Here is a 16,107-nt window from a genome sequence, read left to right as displayed (position 1 = left end):
ACTGATTATATTGCGTGATATAGTGATATTGTAGGAATATCTCTGAGGAAATATACAGCTTTCTGGTATATTTCTTTTGATAAGGATAAAGTTAAACTTTTATTGGACTTGTGCATTCAATCTATTACGAACCCGTACGCACACAATAATATGTTTACATTTGATTACTGTATTTAATATATTATATTCCAGTTTTTAATTTCTGTTCAATAAAATGTTTAGAAACTAATACCATTCCTTAATTATAGGAGAAAACGTACCTCATGACGAGCAACTTTTAATGAAAGATATAATGGAGAACAGCACAACTAGCCTTACCGATAACATTCCTGTTTCAAATCTTCCTGTGAATATTGTTCAAGTTTCATCAGAACCACTTAGCAACGCTGAACGTGTTAAATTTGAAGAAGAAAGAAGTCGTTTGTATGCTCAGCTTGACGAAAAAGATGACGAGATTGATCGACAAAGTCAATTGATTGAGAAACTGAAAGAGCAAATGTTGGAACAGGAAGAAGTATATGTTCTTTTAGTTCCTTTTTCAAAGTTTCTGTAGTTTTAAATTATATTATTATCAGAAGTGATATCATTTTTGGATGTGTCTACGTTTTGGTAAATATTTTTTTCTGTTTGATGATTTTTTCGATATTTTATCTTTTTATTACAGAGGTTTCATTAATTTTAGTTACAAGTTTAGTAAATACATTTATATAGGTATATCATCTTTATTCAACTCATTTCAAACTACAAGCTAAAAGCATTTTTTTAAATATCATCCTGGGTTTTAATGAGAGTTTCGCTAATTATATAGCAGTTTCGCTGAAGAAATGCTTTTCTGTCCTTTAACTGCGTTAATTTATTAATAAAACAAAAGTTCTTTTTATTTTATTCACAATTCTTTTTTATGTTATGTAAATTTTTATGCAAATTTTCTCTAGTTAGTCCAAAGGGATTTGAATCCCGAAGGACTATTAGTTTCGTTTTGGCATTTTGCGTCGGACGGATAAATGTCGGTTCACTTTTCAAACTGTTGCCATAAAATGTTAGAGTCCTGCATTATATTTGAAGAAATTAAATAATGAAAATCTGCGTAAATGTATGTATATTTCTCACATTGTCATAAAATAACGGTACATAGAGTCATCGAATTTTGAATAACGGAATCCTCCAACGAATATGAGTATGTGGAAGACCAAATTTGAAATTTGAAATTTGTTTTATGATCGATTTCCTATTTTTTAAAACTTTGACGAATTTTTGATTAACAAACTCAAGGATTTCAAAGCGAGCAATGGCAACGTTGTGCAGAAAAAATATTTTTATCTCCAGCGCGTGAGTCTCTGTATCGGAAATTCTAAAGATATGCTCGTTTTAAAACTATTTTGCGATATTGCTGTTGCACTGGATCTTATGGTTTAAGTGCGAGGAACATGATATTTAATAAAGAAAGGTAACACACAAAATGTGAAAAAACGCCCCTTTGGACGTAATTTAAAATCTGAAACATTTCAGATTTTTTTTTTATTTGCTTTATCTTTTCTCATTTCAAGCATAATTAAAGTAATGCTAGATCAGTCGTTCTCAATCTTTTTGCCCAATGCGCCCCTTTCAGCATTGACAGATGATCATTTCCCTTCTCTCTTTTCTAAAACTCGAAAAATACATATAGATTCATATAAATTCATATTAATTTTTAATGTGTTTATAATTTAAACTAGAAAATATTGATAAATTAAAAAATTTGAAAAAAGTCCTTTTTTATATTTATAAACTAAAACTAAACTGAATAAAAGGCTGACTGCATTCTCCCCTTGAAACTAAGAGAAATTTACTCTTAGGAGATTTTCCCACTACCCGACGAAAAACGCCTATGCCAGAAGAAATAACATAATGTAATAGCAAATAACATTCAATCATAATAAGAATACTTCATTTATATGACAATACATACCACATATTCGTTTAAAAAATAAAATAATGTTCATCCACAAAATATAAAACTATATTTTATTGCTTTATATTTTGTGGATAAACTTTATTTTATTTTATAATATATTTACTCTAAACTAACAAGTAATTAATTTGAAATAATAAATTTATTTTTCATGACATTAAGAAATGGAACGTCCTATAAAAAACTAAATTAATACAGAATTACTTAAAAATTTAATTGGCGACTGCAAAGCTTGATCAAATATTGAAGTATTCATATCATCAGCGGCTCGTTTGCTTTTCCGATCTATGTAACTCGATAAATTTTGATAAATATTTACGTCAAGAATTTTAATTTGTTTACTTAATATTATAAACGCGCTTTTTGCTCATTCTACTTAAATGAATTTTTTTAATGAAATTTACGTTCTTATTACATAATATTAAAGTACTCACAAAATATTTTAAGATAAATTTATTCATCTTTCCTTTATGCCGATATCCTGTTCACCATATATGCCGTGTTCACTAAAGTCCTCACCCGATTTTTTTTTTTTTTTTTTGCAGTCGTTAGTTATGAATATATACTTCCCAATCCAAAATATTTTAAATGACGCAAATGTTCATGTTCTGTCATTTTTAAGCTTAAATCAATTTTGTAACAAGTTCTTCTGATTCCTATACTTACTAGTATGCACTGTTCGAAATACAATCACTCACATTTGTTATCAGACACTTATGTTTTTAATTTTTATTTACAAATATCAGTTACTAAATGTTAGCAAAATGACGGCATTTTTTCACATTGATCGACTAATTTAAAACTTGCTTGTTTTGGAAGTAGTTATTCAAATCACTTTGTTAAAAAATATTTTACTAAAGCAATTCCGAAAGCGAACTCACATAAATATTCAGACTCTTTAAACAAACATTTCATATTTAATAGAAACATGAAAATAAGATATTCAACATTTCGTTGGATATCCTTTAGGTGAAATGATACATTTCATGCGATTTAATATGAATTCAACTAACGTTTTCGTATAAGATTATTGCATTTGTTACATTCTTAAGTAAGTTACATTCCGAGTAGATTGCTATTGAGATTGTTATCTTGATAAGTTGGAATGTATTTTTGCGTTTCAAGTTTTCTCGCAGATGCTTTCAGGTTTTCAAAGAATATTTATATTTTTACACTGAAGTCCGATTTACTATGTGAGTTTCTGATCGATACTTTGCAAGTAAATTATTTTATTACTCGGAATATATTGATGATGTTTGTTTTGCAACAAGAGACAGAAAAATAACATTTGAAGTCTGTATTTCAGTATTTAGTACGGGATCTATGCAAATGAATTTCAAAAATGCAAGTGTCCGAAAACAAATGTAAGCCACATTTTTCACTATTCCTATGATTTTTCACTATTTTAAATCATTTATAACAAATTCCTGGGAACACAATTGACTATTATATCTTAAGAATACTTCTTCGTTGCCAGTTTCAAAAAGTCATTCTTTGAAAATAAGCAGTATTGCTGTTTACTGGCAGACGATTTTTTAAATGTTTTAATATTTCCACATGTATTATTTTTCATCATGTTAACTCGCTTGTAATAAATTCTTGTTTTGCATAGCTGATTACGTCGACTCGTAAGGATTATGAAACACTGCAACAGGAAATGAACCGCATTCAGCAAGAGAATGAGTCTGCAAAAGAAGAAGTGAAAGAAGTTTTGCAAGCTTTAGAAGAACTAGCTGTTAATTACGATCAGAAATCTCAAGAAGTAGAAAACAAGAATAGAGAGTACGAAAGCTTAAATGAAGAACTTAGTCAGAAACTTGTAAGTGTGATTTAAAATACTGATTTTTTCTTTTTCCGCTCATTATAAACAGGAACTTTGAAAAATCATCATCAAAAAGCACAAAAATTTGAAAATATACACCAACTATACCGGTATGCTTGAACTGTCGTTTATATATTGTAGCTTTTTATGGAATTATTTGAAATCAGATACTGTTTTGAAAACTGGAAAGAGTTTATATTTATAATTATTGAACATAAATTGTCTATTAAGTCATTTTCAGTTCTTTTTTAAATTAATGTAACCTATTCAGCTCAGGAAGTATGTTTTTCTATATATAAAATAAATAATTGAAGCCAAGAATTAGTTTAAAACGATTTTAAGGTATAATTTATATCAATTAATCAGGAATTAATACCTCCGAAGCTTTAAAATTTCTTATATTGCGGATATATATCTCATTTGAAATACAACTAAAATTAAGTAGATATGTTGTTATTCTGAACATTGAGAAAGAATAAGAGAGAAAAACATCAGCAAGTATAAAATTATTTGTATTAGCTATACAAAGTTCATTGTAAAAGTAACCTATATCAAATTAACGAATTAAAATAGAATTTTTTCACATTTGGTATTAGCTAGAATATTCATCGAATATAACAATTTTCTAAGACCTTTTAATATTACCTCGTGGTTTTAGCTTAGTATCCATTTGTTTAGTGTAGAATTCAACCACAAGGCTTTCGAAACTCTAGGAATATAATTTTATTCTCTCAATGAAGAGGTAGTTTGAAATTTAAATGAGATTTCGGCACTTGAAAGAACACTAAGTTCTATGATGATTAATGACCTCAAATTTGGAGGCTTTAGTTTTTGATATTTGTGACTATATTTTGACATTTTTCATCTGATAATTTAATATTTCTGAACGTTTAAAACAGCAATTGCTTTCCCTTTATATGGTAACATCTATATAAAAAATTGTAAAATATTAATAATCATGTGAATTGTCATTTTACAGTCACAACTGAACACTGCGCAGAACGAATTACAACAAATGAAAGATCATACGCTTCATCAACGGAAACGGGTGACTGAGATGTTAACAAACCTCCTGAAAGACCTTGGAGAAGTCGGTCACGTTCTTGGAAATAATTCTGTAGACACAAAAGTGAGTCCTTTTAGTATTCTGAACGTAGATCAAAATAAAGTTTTAACTTTAATTATTGCTACTAAGTTAAAAGCATTTCTGAATGTAAAATTTACAGCTCTTTGCTTCTTATAATATCTCATTTAAATTCCAGACCTGATTATTTATAAATGCTTTTATAATAACTTTACGTGCAATATTTTCAGTTTTCTGCCGAGGTTTCTGGGAAAATTGAGGAAGAATTTACCGTTGCTCGACTTTTTATCAGCAAAATGAAGTCAGAGGTCAAGGCTCTTACAACTGTAAGATATTTTATATCGCTGTATTTCTATAAATATTCGTATAAGAAAACTTTAATTATAGCTTTTGGACCAGCAGCTGAACTTTAAATTTCATTTGGTTTCCTGAACCGTCAGTACTGTAATATTTTGTTATTTAACAAATAACTATATTTATTATTGAAGTGGCAACGCCATATTTGGATGATGTAACCATTGCTCAGCAATGTAAGAAATTATTTAAAATTAGAATTCTGAAGTTTGACCAGCTAGTATATGTATGAAAATTTTTTGCCGCTAAAGAATTGTATTCAAATTATCTATCCCCCTAATTAAAAATAAAATTAAAGTTTTACTAAGAAGATTATCTGTTATTTTGTCAGTTACTGCAAAATATATTACAGTACCCAAGAACATTAAGCGGAAAGCGTATTTCCACTAGCTGAATAAAGTTAGCCATTTTCAAACGCGTTAGCAGATAGATCTTGGAAAGATTAGGAAAGTTTTCTTGGCTTTTATAAGCAAAACGTCATTCTGTGAGGTTACGAAGAGCTATTTTATGAATAATTTAAAATACTAGTAATCAAGCAAACTGATAAATATTAATCACCGAACAAATTGATAAAAGCCAATTTCTGTTCTGCCCAATATCTTTATGCCACGCTAGCTGTCTCTGTTAGTCACAATTTTTTATGATGAAGATTATTAGTATAGTATCTAAAGACACCGATGGTGAATTTAGGGTTTCTATTTCTGTTTGGACCATTTATCTTTTCCTGAACTATATTAATTCGGCAAAGCAATCTAGAGCTGTCTACTTTACTTCCTTCTAAATTTCACTGAGTATATCCCAGACGATGAAATCCAGGGATTTCTTCCTCCTACTTCTCTACTCATAATTTTTAGAGAAGGTAGTATCTAGTCACATTTTATATGCCTCGATGCTGCAAAATTTATCATCGATGATTGTGACTTATCCTTAATTCGAATCTAAAACACAACGATATGAATTACCAATCAGCTTCCTCTCAACACTCTGCCATTCACACTGGCCAATTTTTCTTTGAAGAATGTGAAATCGGATCGGCTGTTTGCAAGTTAATTATAGTCCTTTACAAGAAAACTCAGTGACTTAATGTTCATTTTAACTTAACATCTTAATTCAACCGCCAAGATAAAACACCATCCCATATCGAACAACGTATGAAACAGCTTGCTGCCGCCAAAATTCATTAAGGATAAAATGATCATTCCTTTTTAGATATCCATTATGTTCATTCGATCGGAATCTGCACACTGTTTGACCACGCAGACTAAATGCATTGAGGAAAATCCATAATCTTAGCGATCTGCAGGCGTGCACTTACATTGAATATTTCAATAGATGTAGACCGACCGTGAATGGCCGAGTAGATCAGATAGCTGAAAACCGACAATTCGACCTGGTTTCGAATTCTAGCAATGAACTGGCTGCAAAGGTGCTTTCATGGTTTACCTCTCTTGTAATATAAATGTAAGTCAACATTTGAGACCTGGCAGAGGCCGATTAAACCAGGTATATTCCAAGGTTTAATTTTCAGTCCTTTATTGTACTTAACGACATCCCAAAATATCTTCATTTCAATTAGCACACTTCGCTAAATGTACAGCTATTCTGACACAGTCCAAAACACTTAAAAATATTACCTACTTCAGTATTATCGTCATCTGCTAGATAAATAGCTTACAGACTGGAGAATTTCAATTAATGTAAACAAATCGAATACGATTCTATTTAGCAAAGGCCACTCACTCAACATCTACTCTCACGTTATTTGAGGAAGAAATACACTGGAAATAAGAAGTCATATACCTAGGTAATCATACTCATTTTGGGACTTCATTTTGTCATACTCATAAATAAATTTAATACATTTATCTAGGAATCTTCTCTCGGAAAACATAGCAGTCTTTCTCTTCATAATCAAATGGTATTATCTAAAACAATAATCTATTCAGCCTTAATTTAAACCTCTCGTATACAGGGACAGGCTGCAAAAAGAAATTTCTCCAAAATTCAAATTTTGAAAAATAAGGTCTTTAGGTAAACAGCGAATACTGTTTGGTTTCTAAAACATAGCACATTACAAATGTGCAATTTCGGATGTTTTCATTTCAAAATCGAAACTATCTGAAAATACATTTCGAAAACTGCCCACAATTTTTACTGTACATTAAACATCATAAGAACGCTCTAATTTCAATTCAAAATCACGACCCCAAGAGAAACATGCGTACCCAGTTACTCTTCCTTCACGACCCCAAGAGAAACATGCGTACCCAGTTACTCTTCCTTTGCAACCATTAGCACCAACTAAAACAGGCATTTCCTCGCCTTTTACAGACCTTTTTTATGTTTTTGCTGGATATTCTACTGCTTCTCTCGCTACTTGCAACAAAGAAGATCGGGCTACTTCCAGAACTTTAAAATACTATGTTTTTATTATAAGCATTTTCACGAGGAAGCCACCTTCAAAATTTTTCCCTTTAAATAGCCCTCATGTACTTTGTTATTGTCATTTAATAAACAAACACTGGGTCATTTGTATTGTGGTCTCATCTTGTTAACAGATGGCCTAACGTATTCTACCGTATTACACAGACTTCTTTTTAAATTAAAACTAATATCAGTTGAAGGCTGTATATGGCTGATTCTAAATTTTGTGTTTGTATATTTCTACTTTACATGAATTTAAAAGGTGGGAATTCTTCTCAATTTACGCTGTACACAAAGATAACGGCGTTTCATTTTTCATTTGGAGAAATTCGCTTTCAGCGATTTGCTATTACATTTAAGTTTTTGCTTGACCTTTTCCTAATAACTTTTATTTTTATTTTTTAAAAGCGTTGTCATCAGTTGGAGGCATTTCAAGCTGACTGCAATAAGAAAATTGAAGCCAATGAAAAAGAACTTGCTGAAGGCCGTCTACTTATTAGCCAGGTAATTTATTTACTTAACTAAGCATTTTTTTAAATATATTGACAGAGTTAATTTTGGAATAAATTCTTCAAACAATTAGAATTAAAGGGCATTATACTAATTGCATTTTTATATCAAGTTAAAATTTGTGCCTCTAACTACCTAGATCTACATTTTTTCTACTCAGCTCAGAGTAAGTTATTAAATCAAATATATAATACTTTCGTCTGGAAAAAATGTTAATGTAAGATTTTAATTTCTTCTGAAGAAAACAATCTTTAGATGCAGCTTGAAACACTGTCGTAGTTTGTTCCTGAAGAATTTGCCGTCTAGTTTCTTAGTGCCATAAGAAAAGCATCACGCGCAGAGGGCAAATGAAAGTTATTTTAAAACATGCATATCATTTGACACTGAAACTAAGCAGTAAACCTGTCTGGTCAGCAGATTTTATCATCTATTCTTTCCCTTCAAGCAATATTCCCTTCGCTCTACCAACCGTATTTGAACCCCTGTTACATCTGAAATACCTAATTTTCTTTTTCCTTAATACTGTAGCTATCGAAAGAAAGAGAGATCTTAAAATAGCCATGAAAAGTATGGTGAATTGATGTTTTTAATAACAAAGCTGAGCTGTGAAAAGAATTGACAATAAAAAATTGCATAACAGAATATTCATTTATTCCCTCAGAGGAATGAATCGACGTATAACACAAAAAAATCGGGGTATAATAGAAATTATGCATCACATAACTTAGTACAGTAGAACCCTGCTATAATGAATTTCAAGGAATGGGAAGTTTCGTTTGGTATATCCGATTCGACAGTTATTATTATCCTCATTTATTAAATTTGTCGGTTCTTCTTTTCCAATTTTAGTATATATTAATAATTTTACACTATGAATTATTTAGTATTCTGATTCTTCCCTCGAGATTCTGATTCTTTCCTTTTTCTCCTCTTTCTCTCTCCACATTTATAACTATGATTTATTATTTTATATTCATAACAATATAAAATTAATTCTAAAAAAAGAATAATAAAAATTATTGATAAATTTACCTTAAACTTTTACTTATCATTTGAGTACAAACATAGTCTCCAATTTTCTTCTGATGTAATGCCGATTGCAGGAAAATTTTATCTATGGTTGAACAGCAAAGATTTATTCTAATTTACAGTAAATAGATTGTAGAATTACCATTCTGTAGAGATGTATGTTAATGCAAGGATAAAGATGACATACCTGTGACATACCTGACATACATCCCCTGCTTTAATAAATTAGAAAATATATAGTTTAGCACATATACACATGTTACAAAAATAAATATCAGATGTGAATCGCTAGCGGCACCGTAATCAAAAGCGGGAATCCACATTAGGCATACGCATGCTAGTTTTCAGGAAAGTCAGCCGATACTACGCGATCGGAGCGAGTTCAGTTCGACGCTTCACTTACCGCTGCCTGAGAGGAAGTGTCGGGAGTTAGGCTGAAATTCTAGACACAAGAAGAAAGCTTGTAGCAACATTTCTTAGATCTGGTTGCTACTTAAGGGCTTTCCGATGATTCAATAACCTTTACAAAGAATATCCTACGTCTTTCAAAGGAAAGCAAAACGCTTATTCAAAGTATATAACTTAGAGAGCATTTATATTCAAACAAATTAAACCAATAACGATAAAAAATTCAGCAAACTTCATATGATTCATTACTTTCTTTTTCTCTGAACTGTTAAAAATCTTAAAATTTCAATCATAGCATCAGACTTTCGCTTTTGCAGCTGAGGATGATGGTTCGGTAAAAACCATCGAAACTAGTCCTGTGAAAATCTGAAAATATAACGCTGATTTTTGTTGTTTGGCTTCTAAATTAGTACTATTACGAATTGTACAGGCGCGGTGAGATAGCTTCCCCGCAAAGCAGTTTCAGGGTTGCCATAAAATGGCAAAAGAAGGCAGGGTTGCCACATTTGGCGACAAAATTGGCGATATGCCATGGACGGATGGAGAACCTTCTGGAACGTATTCTTACCGGTTTAGCCCAGAATGTTCTTGAACACAAGTCGAAAGCTATATAAACCCTGTTGGTCCGCAGTCAGTTAGTATGCCTCATAAAGTGCGAGATAGTTAGTATCGAGTGTGCCTCGTCTAGAGTGCGAGATAGTTAGTCTCGAGTTAGACAGTCTGTGCGGAGTCGATCGAGTTGACAGCCGGGCAGCGAGTGCCGAGTGGGTCGTCGAGAGAGTGTGTTAACCTCCCGGAATGACTGAACCGAAGTGTCGGGAGCTATGCCCTGTGTGTCATCGAGAGCATCGCGAGTTGAAGCGTGGAGAATCGAGAGTACGTGGAGTTTCGAGAACGACCGAGCAGAGTCGGGAGCTGTGCTATGGTGCTTTGGAGTGAAGCTGTCACCACCGTTATTGCTTGACAGTGTGAAGGCTGTATCGCTTATTGTTCCAGCGTCAACTTTAAAACTGTCCCGTTTCCTCGCCCTTTAAAAGTGAATTTAAAAAGAAAAAACACTTTTAAAGTCTTCGACGACTTTAAAAGTCGTCGAAGACTTTAAAAGTGTTTTTGGAGCTGTCCTGATTAATATCGGCCAGTAAAGTGTGTGCTTCCATACTTCATCAAGAAGTGTTGTCATTATTCACTCCAAATCCACACGAACCCCGTAAGAGCGTGAAAGAAGAAAATAACGTAACAACTGGTGTCAGAAAAAAAAAACGTAACAGTACTTGTTCAGCGTGTAATTGTATGATTCGATATTTTGTTTTTGAAATAGTTCGTTTCGTTGAACGTTAATAATATTCGGTATGAATGCAAGTAATTCTTAAATGAAAATGATAAAAACATCACTTTAATAAATATTTATTTTTTTTAATCTAGTACGAAGCAAAAATGAAATCTCTTCAAGAATCAATGAGAGATGTTGATGCCAAAAAACGATCTCTCGAGGAAGCTGTTGATTCCTTGAACGAAGAATGCGCAAAATTAAAGGCTGCTGGTAAGACGTTTAAAATCCTAATTCGCTTACAAACGATTACATGTTTCTCTAAATTTCAGATATTTTTTAAACCTGTTGACTGTAATATGAAATACATTGTTCCCTCAGCCACAAACAGTGGTTTAAGGGGAACAATGCTATATATAAATGTAATATATAAGACCTCTTTAATTCCTTGTACGAAATAAAAGAAGTATCGTAATAATCATAAAAAATTCGATTCCAGATTTCAACGTAAATCCATTCTTACAGAATAAACGTCTGTTAATTCCAAATGGATTGTAAAATGGATTCAAAATGGATCTTTATCGTAACGTCTGTACGTAGACTGGGGGGGGGAGGGGACAGTTCTATATCTCCCGTTCTACTGGGCCGATTGACGAAATTCAAACTGCTTTTTTCATGTCTCGAAAGCGCGACTTAGGATATATATTACATTTATATATAGCATTGTTCTAACATTAGCATTTTGGGCCAAAATCTACTTTTTCTGAAATAACATACCAATTCTTTCCATATTGCGATTCTACGACTCAAATTATGCGCACATATTAAATTTTGTAATTTTTGGTGAGAAATTTATGTATAAAATTAAAAATTTATCTTGGCGAAATTTTTCAATTTGCGCGAAGAATAGTTTATTTGGCGAACTTCTGAATTTATAGCAACCTATTTTCTTTTGCCTTTATTCTTTCTGCACGAGCGGGAAAAAAGGTCATCGTTCACACTTTCAAATAATTTTAACAAAATGCGTACACCACATTTTTGTTATTATCGCTTATAATAAATACACCAAATTTCAAAACACCCCAAAATGTAAATTCATGTATATAACTCTCAATTCAATAAAAAGTTAAATACATTGTTCACTTTATTAGCAGTAATCTTTACTCTTAAATAATGAAACAGTATTCATTAATATATGTATAATGCTCGCTATGGGAAAAAACAACGGCACCTATAGCTACAAATTTTGAATATAGTCTTACGCTTGAGCATATGCCCCTCAAATTCTGAATGACTTTATTTTTGATTTATTTCATATTTTTGTAACCTTAACTTTTGAATAAAAATTCAACTATGTAAAAGCTTTGTATTATTACTCGGAAAAGCGTAAGATATTTACATTTCAAATTTAATCAGAAAACTCAGAAATATCAAAGAAATGAAAGAAATCTGTTTCCACTCGGTAAAACACAATATATTTGTCTTTCGAATTTAATCAACAAGCTCAGCTATTTTAAAAATAACCTGATGTGAACACCACATGATGTCCTTGTACAGCCCATTAAATTACACTAAATCATACTAAAAATTTGGTTTTGATAACATTTTTATGTTTCCTTGAGGGATTGCTTAATCAAAGCTAAAATAATTCGAGTTTAAATGAAGTGCAGTAAAAATTGTGTATAATTTAACAGGCGTGCAAGGAAGTTATGCGGTGTCTACATCAGATTTTTACATTCATAAAATAAAAGTAATTGTAAATACTTAACAAGTAAATAAAAAGCTGACTTCCTTTCCCCCTTGGAATAACGAAATCCCCCTGGTTGAGAAGTTCACTACACTACAAACATATGTACACTGCTCAAAAAAAAAAAAAAAATGGGACAGTGCTATATCTCCCGTTCTACTGGGCCGATTGACAAAATTCAAACTACGTTTTTCATGTCTCGAAAGTGCGACTTAGGATATATATTAGATTTATATATAGTACTATTCTAACATAGGTATTTTGACACAAAATCGGACTTTTTCTGAAATAACATAACAATTTTTTTACATATTTCGATTCTACGACTCAAATTATGAAAGAATACCAAGTTTTGTAAAAATCGTACGAATAGTTTTTAAAATATTAGCTCTCAAAATTTTACCTCCTCAATGTTAATTGAATTTGGCAAATATTTATTAATATCTCTTTTTTTATTAAACCTTTTTGATTTTTTCTCTCACACTTCGAAATTTTGGTTCATTCCAAATAAAATTTACCCATTTTTTGCGTTTTATTTTTTAAATTTCTATTTTTAAATAATTTCTATAGATTTTTCGAAAAAAATGTTGAATTATAACCTATAAAATTTTTACCATCATCTTAAAGTAGGTGTATTTTTAAGCATATCTGCAAAAAATTAGACTTTTTTATTCAAAATTTTCTAAGATATACACGAATTTACATAATTTCGCGTTTTGAAATTTGGCACCTTTTTTTTGAGCGATAATAACGCCAAATGTGGTCTATGGATTTTTGTTACACTGAATTGCCACAGCTATTTTTAACCTTAAACTTCAAGTAAACTTTTACGGAGAATTAATTATATGACATTTTTTCCCTCAATGATGCATAATAAATATTTATTAATACTATATGAAAGGCTATTTTTTTTTAAATTATAGATGATATTATTCAAATTTTTAACTATTTTTTTAAATTTCTCTCGTATCTTTTCTTTTTTAAAAAAATCTAAGAGTAAGTTTTTGATAGAGTAAATTTTTACCTTCGGCGTTTTATCGTCTGCTACTTTACTTCGTTTAAATCGAATTGTCTAAAACTGAGAATTTTCGTTTGATAATTATTTGAATTTTATGACATTAACTGCATAATTTATTTCTAAACAAACTGTTGCTTTTGAAGAGGCTGAAAGAGCGGCTGATACTATTATCCATATTTTTAAAGCACAATATATTTTTATAGAAACATAATATTTAGAATAATCATTTTTTATAAAAGTCAAATTATGATATAAACATACAACCCTCTAGAATGGAAGTTCAATGGTTATGTAGAAATGATCTGCAGCTACTTAATGGCTGGATAAGTCAGCAGATTCTGTGGGCAAGTAAGAATAATTATATAAACGACACCAACATTCTGGATTCAATAAACAATGAGGATACGATGTTTACTAAATGAATTTAAGAAGTTTTAAAACATAAAAAATCAACTAATTTTTTTTCCTAAAATGTATTTTTGTGCGTAGCGTATTTTCGTATATCCTTAAAATTCTAATTTAGAATGTAATTGTCAAGAATTGAATCCTAATCATCAGTAATATAATAAGTAATTATTACGGTTATTAATAAATCTTTCTTATAAACTAATTGCAAATATTTCAAAAAACTTTCTGTCTGAATGCAAATATTTTTCTGTGCAAATATTTTTAATTTTATATTAATCAAGATTTCACACGATATTATTTATTTACACTTCAGTTCTTAACGTCAGTTCTAGTAGAATTTACAAATCAATTATTTTTAATTAAGGATTGGATTGGATTATTTAATTATGACAAAGCACACGAGGGCTATCTGCCTAAAGGGAGGGATGCCTTCGTGGAGGACTTTTTAAGGGAAACTGGCTCGTATACACGTTACACATGGGGAAAACCACGAAACCGCCCATGCGGCCAGCCCGTTCGCGGGATTCGAAACTCGAACTGAACTACCAGTGTTCAGCGTCTTTACCGCTCTGCCGTTGGTGGGCTATTTAATTAAGGAATGACCATCTAAGTTAAGAAACAGCGTACCGTAACAACATTTCAATTATTGGTTCCGTATCTTTCATGTTACTCCCGATTGGCTAGCTACATGACTTTTAATGAGTATTCGGATTTTACTAGTAACTTCACTTGGAAATCGCGCTTAAACTAGGTTAGTTGGTTATTTGAACATAGAAAGATAATGGGAGCTATTTGATTAAGATGCTTTCATAGAGAATCTTTGTAAAGAGAACCTAAAAAACTACGAAAACCAACCATGCAGCCTGGGTTAGACTGAGCAGCGAACAATTAGTATTTAACAATCTTTTCTTTTTCAAATGCTACGCAACTGATGAGGCTCCAATTAAATCTCCAATTTAATATTTTATTTGTAAATATTTAAAATATTGTTGTATTCTTTGACACAAAAAGCAGAATTTAAGTTTTGTTAACTCGTTAGTAAACTACAGAGCCGTAGTGCAAATGAATATTCAATTTCTTTGGCAATAATTGTATTCACTTAATATTGAATGAATATGTAATGCAATAATATGCAATAATTGTATTCACTTAATATTGAATGAATTGAATGAATATGAATTGGAATATGAGCTAAAGAAGGAACGTTCTCGGAAGATTAAAGAAGTGTTTAAATCCAGTGGTATTAGGTTTGTCTTACAAGCTCAGGATCAAAACGATTCTGCAATTGCCCGAGTAGTTGACTTGTAAATAAATGGATGTGAATTAAGCAGATGACTTTTAATCTTACGTTATTCAGACTTTTAATCTTACGTTATCAGTTAATTATTTGGAAAACGTATTCCAAATATTTTGTATTGCATGACAATGCATCTTTTCATTATTCGATAATTAGTCGGAGAACCGCTTGTGTTCGGAAAATAATTATGTATATTTAATCGTCCTGCATGTTCTTCAAATTTGTCTTCTTGTGATTTTTTTTCTTTCTCAAAAACTAAAGTTGCCTCTCAAAGGAAAGTTTTTTGACATTGAAGAGACAAAATTAATATGACATCTACTTTTAGAGGCATGTCAAAAACAGATCTCTACAAACCTTCTCTTCCATTACATGCTGTGCAGTCAGACAAAAAGTTACATCAGCGTAAATTCTATAATCTATTTTTATTACAGTCTGATTACTTTATTAACATACAGTGAATACATACTAAATATTTTACTTTAGCTTAAGTAATTCGGAATTTTTGACGGAATTGTTGTCGGAACTATGACTTAGAAGATAAGTCAAATTAAATATTTCGATAACCCAGTAAATTCAAGTTCGAAATTTCAATATTTTATTTTCGGAGGGAGGGGAAATGTTTTCAGTTTTGGTCCATTATACTAAGTATATTTGCTTCGATTTTTTATTTTTCCATAAAAGCGAAAATTTTACACATGGTATACATATAACGCATAGCTTCAAATTAAAATTTAATAATATACAGAGTGGTTATAATTAAAGTTCCACATTGAAACGGTCATAAAAGG

General features: G+C 31.0%; 1 protein-coding gene across 1 annotated transcript in view; it reads left to right on the top strand.

Moving 5' to 3' along the window:
- The window catches only part of LOC118179524 (kinesin heavy chain-like), a 190,982-nt gene that overhangs the window by 121,500 nt on the left and 53,375 nt on the right, over positions 1-16,107 (top strand). Inside the window, exons 12-17 of the mRNA XM_035348781.2 lie at positions 249-514; positions 3,564-3,770; positions 4,753-4,902; positions 5,088-5,183; positions 8,044-8,139; positions 11,005-11,122. Coding sequence (XP_035204672.1) covers positions 249-514; positions 3,564-3,770; positions 4,753-4,902; positions 5,088-5,183; positions 8,044-8,139; positions 11,005-11,122 — 933 coding nt within the window. The remainder of the gene's footprint in view (positions 1-248; positions 515-3,563; positions 3,771-4,752; positions 4,903-5,087; positions 5,184-8,043; positions 8,140-11,004; positions 11,123-16,107) is intronic.

This window comes from Stegodyphus dumicola, chromosome 9 (genome assembly GCF_044657685.1).
Source record: "Stegodyphus dumicola isolate Sdum_Otavi_A_Nest chromosome 9, ASM4465768v1".
In the NCBI taxonomy this organism is placed as follows: Eukaryota; Metazoa; Arthropoda; class Arachnida; order Araneae; family Eresidae; genus Stegodyphus; species Stegodyphus dumicola.
This window is presented reverse-complemented; position numbering and strand designations above follow the sequence as displayed.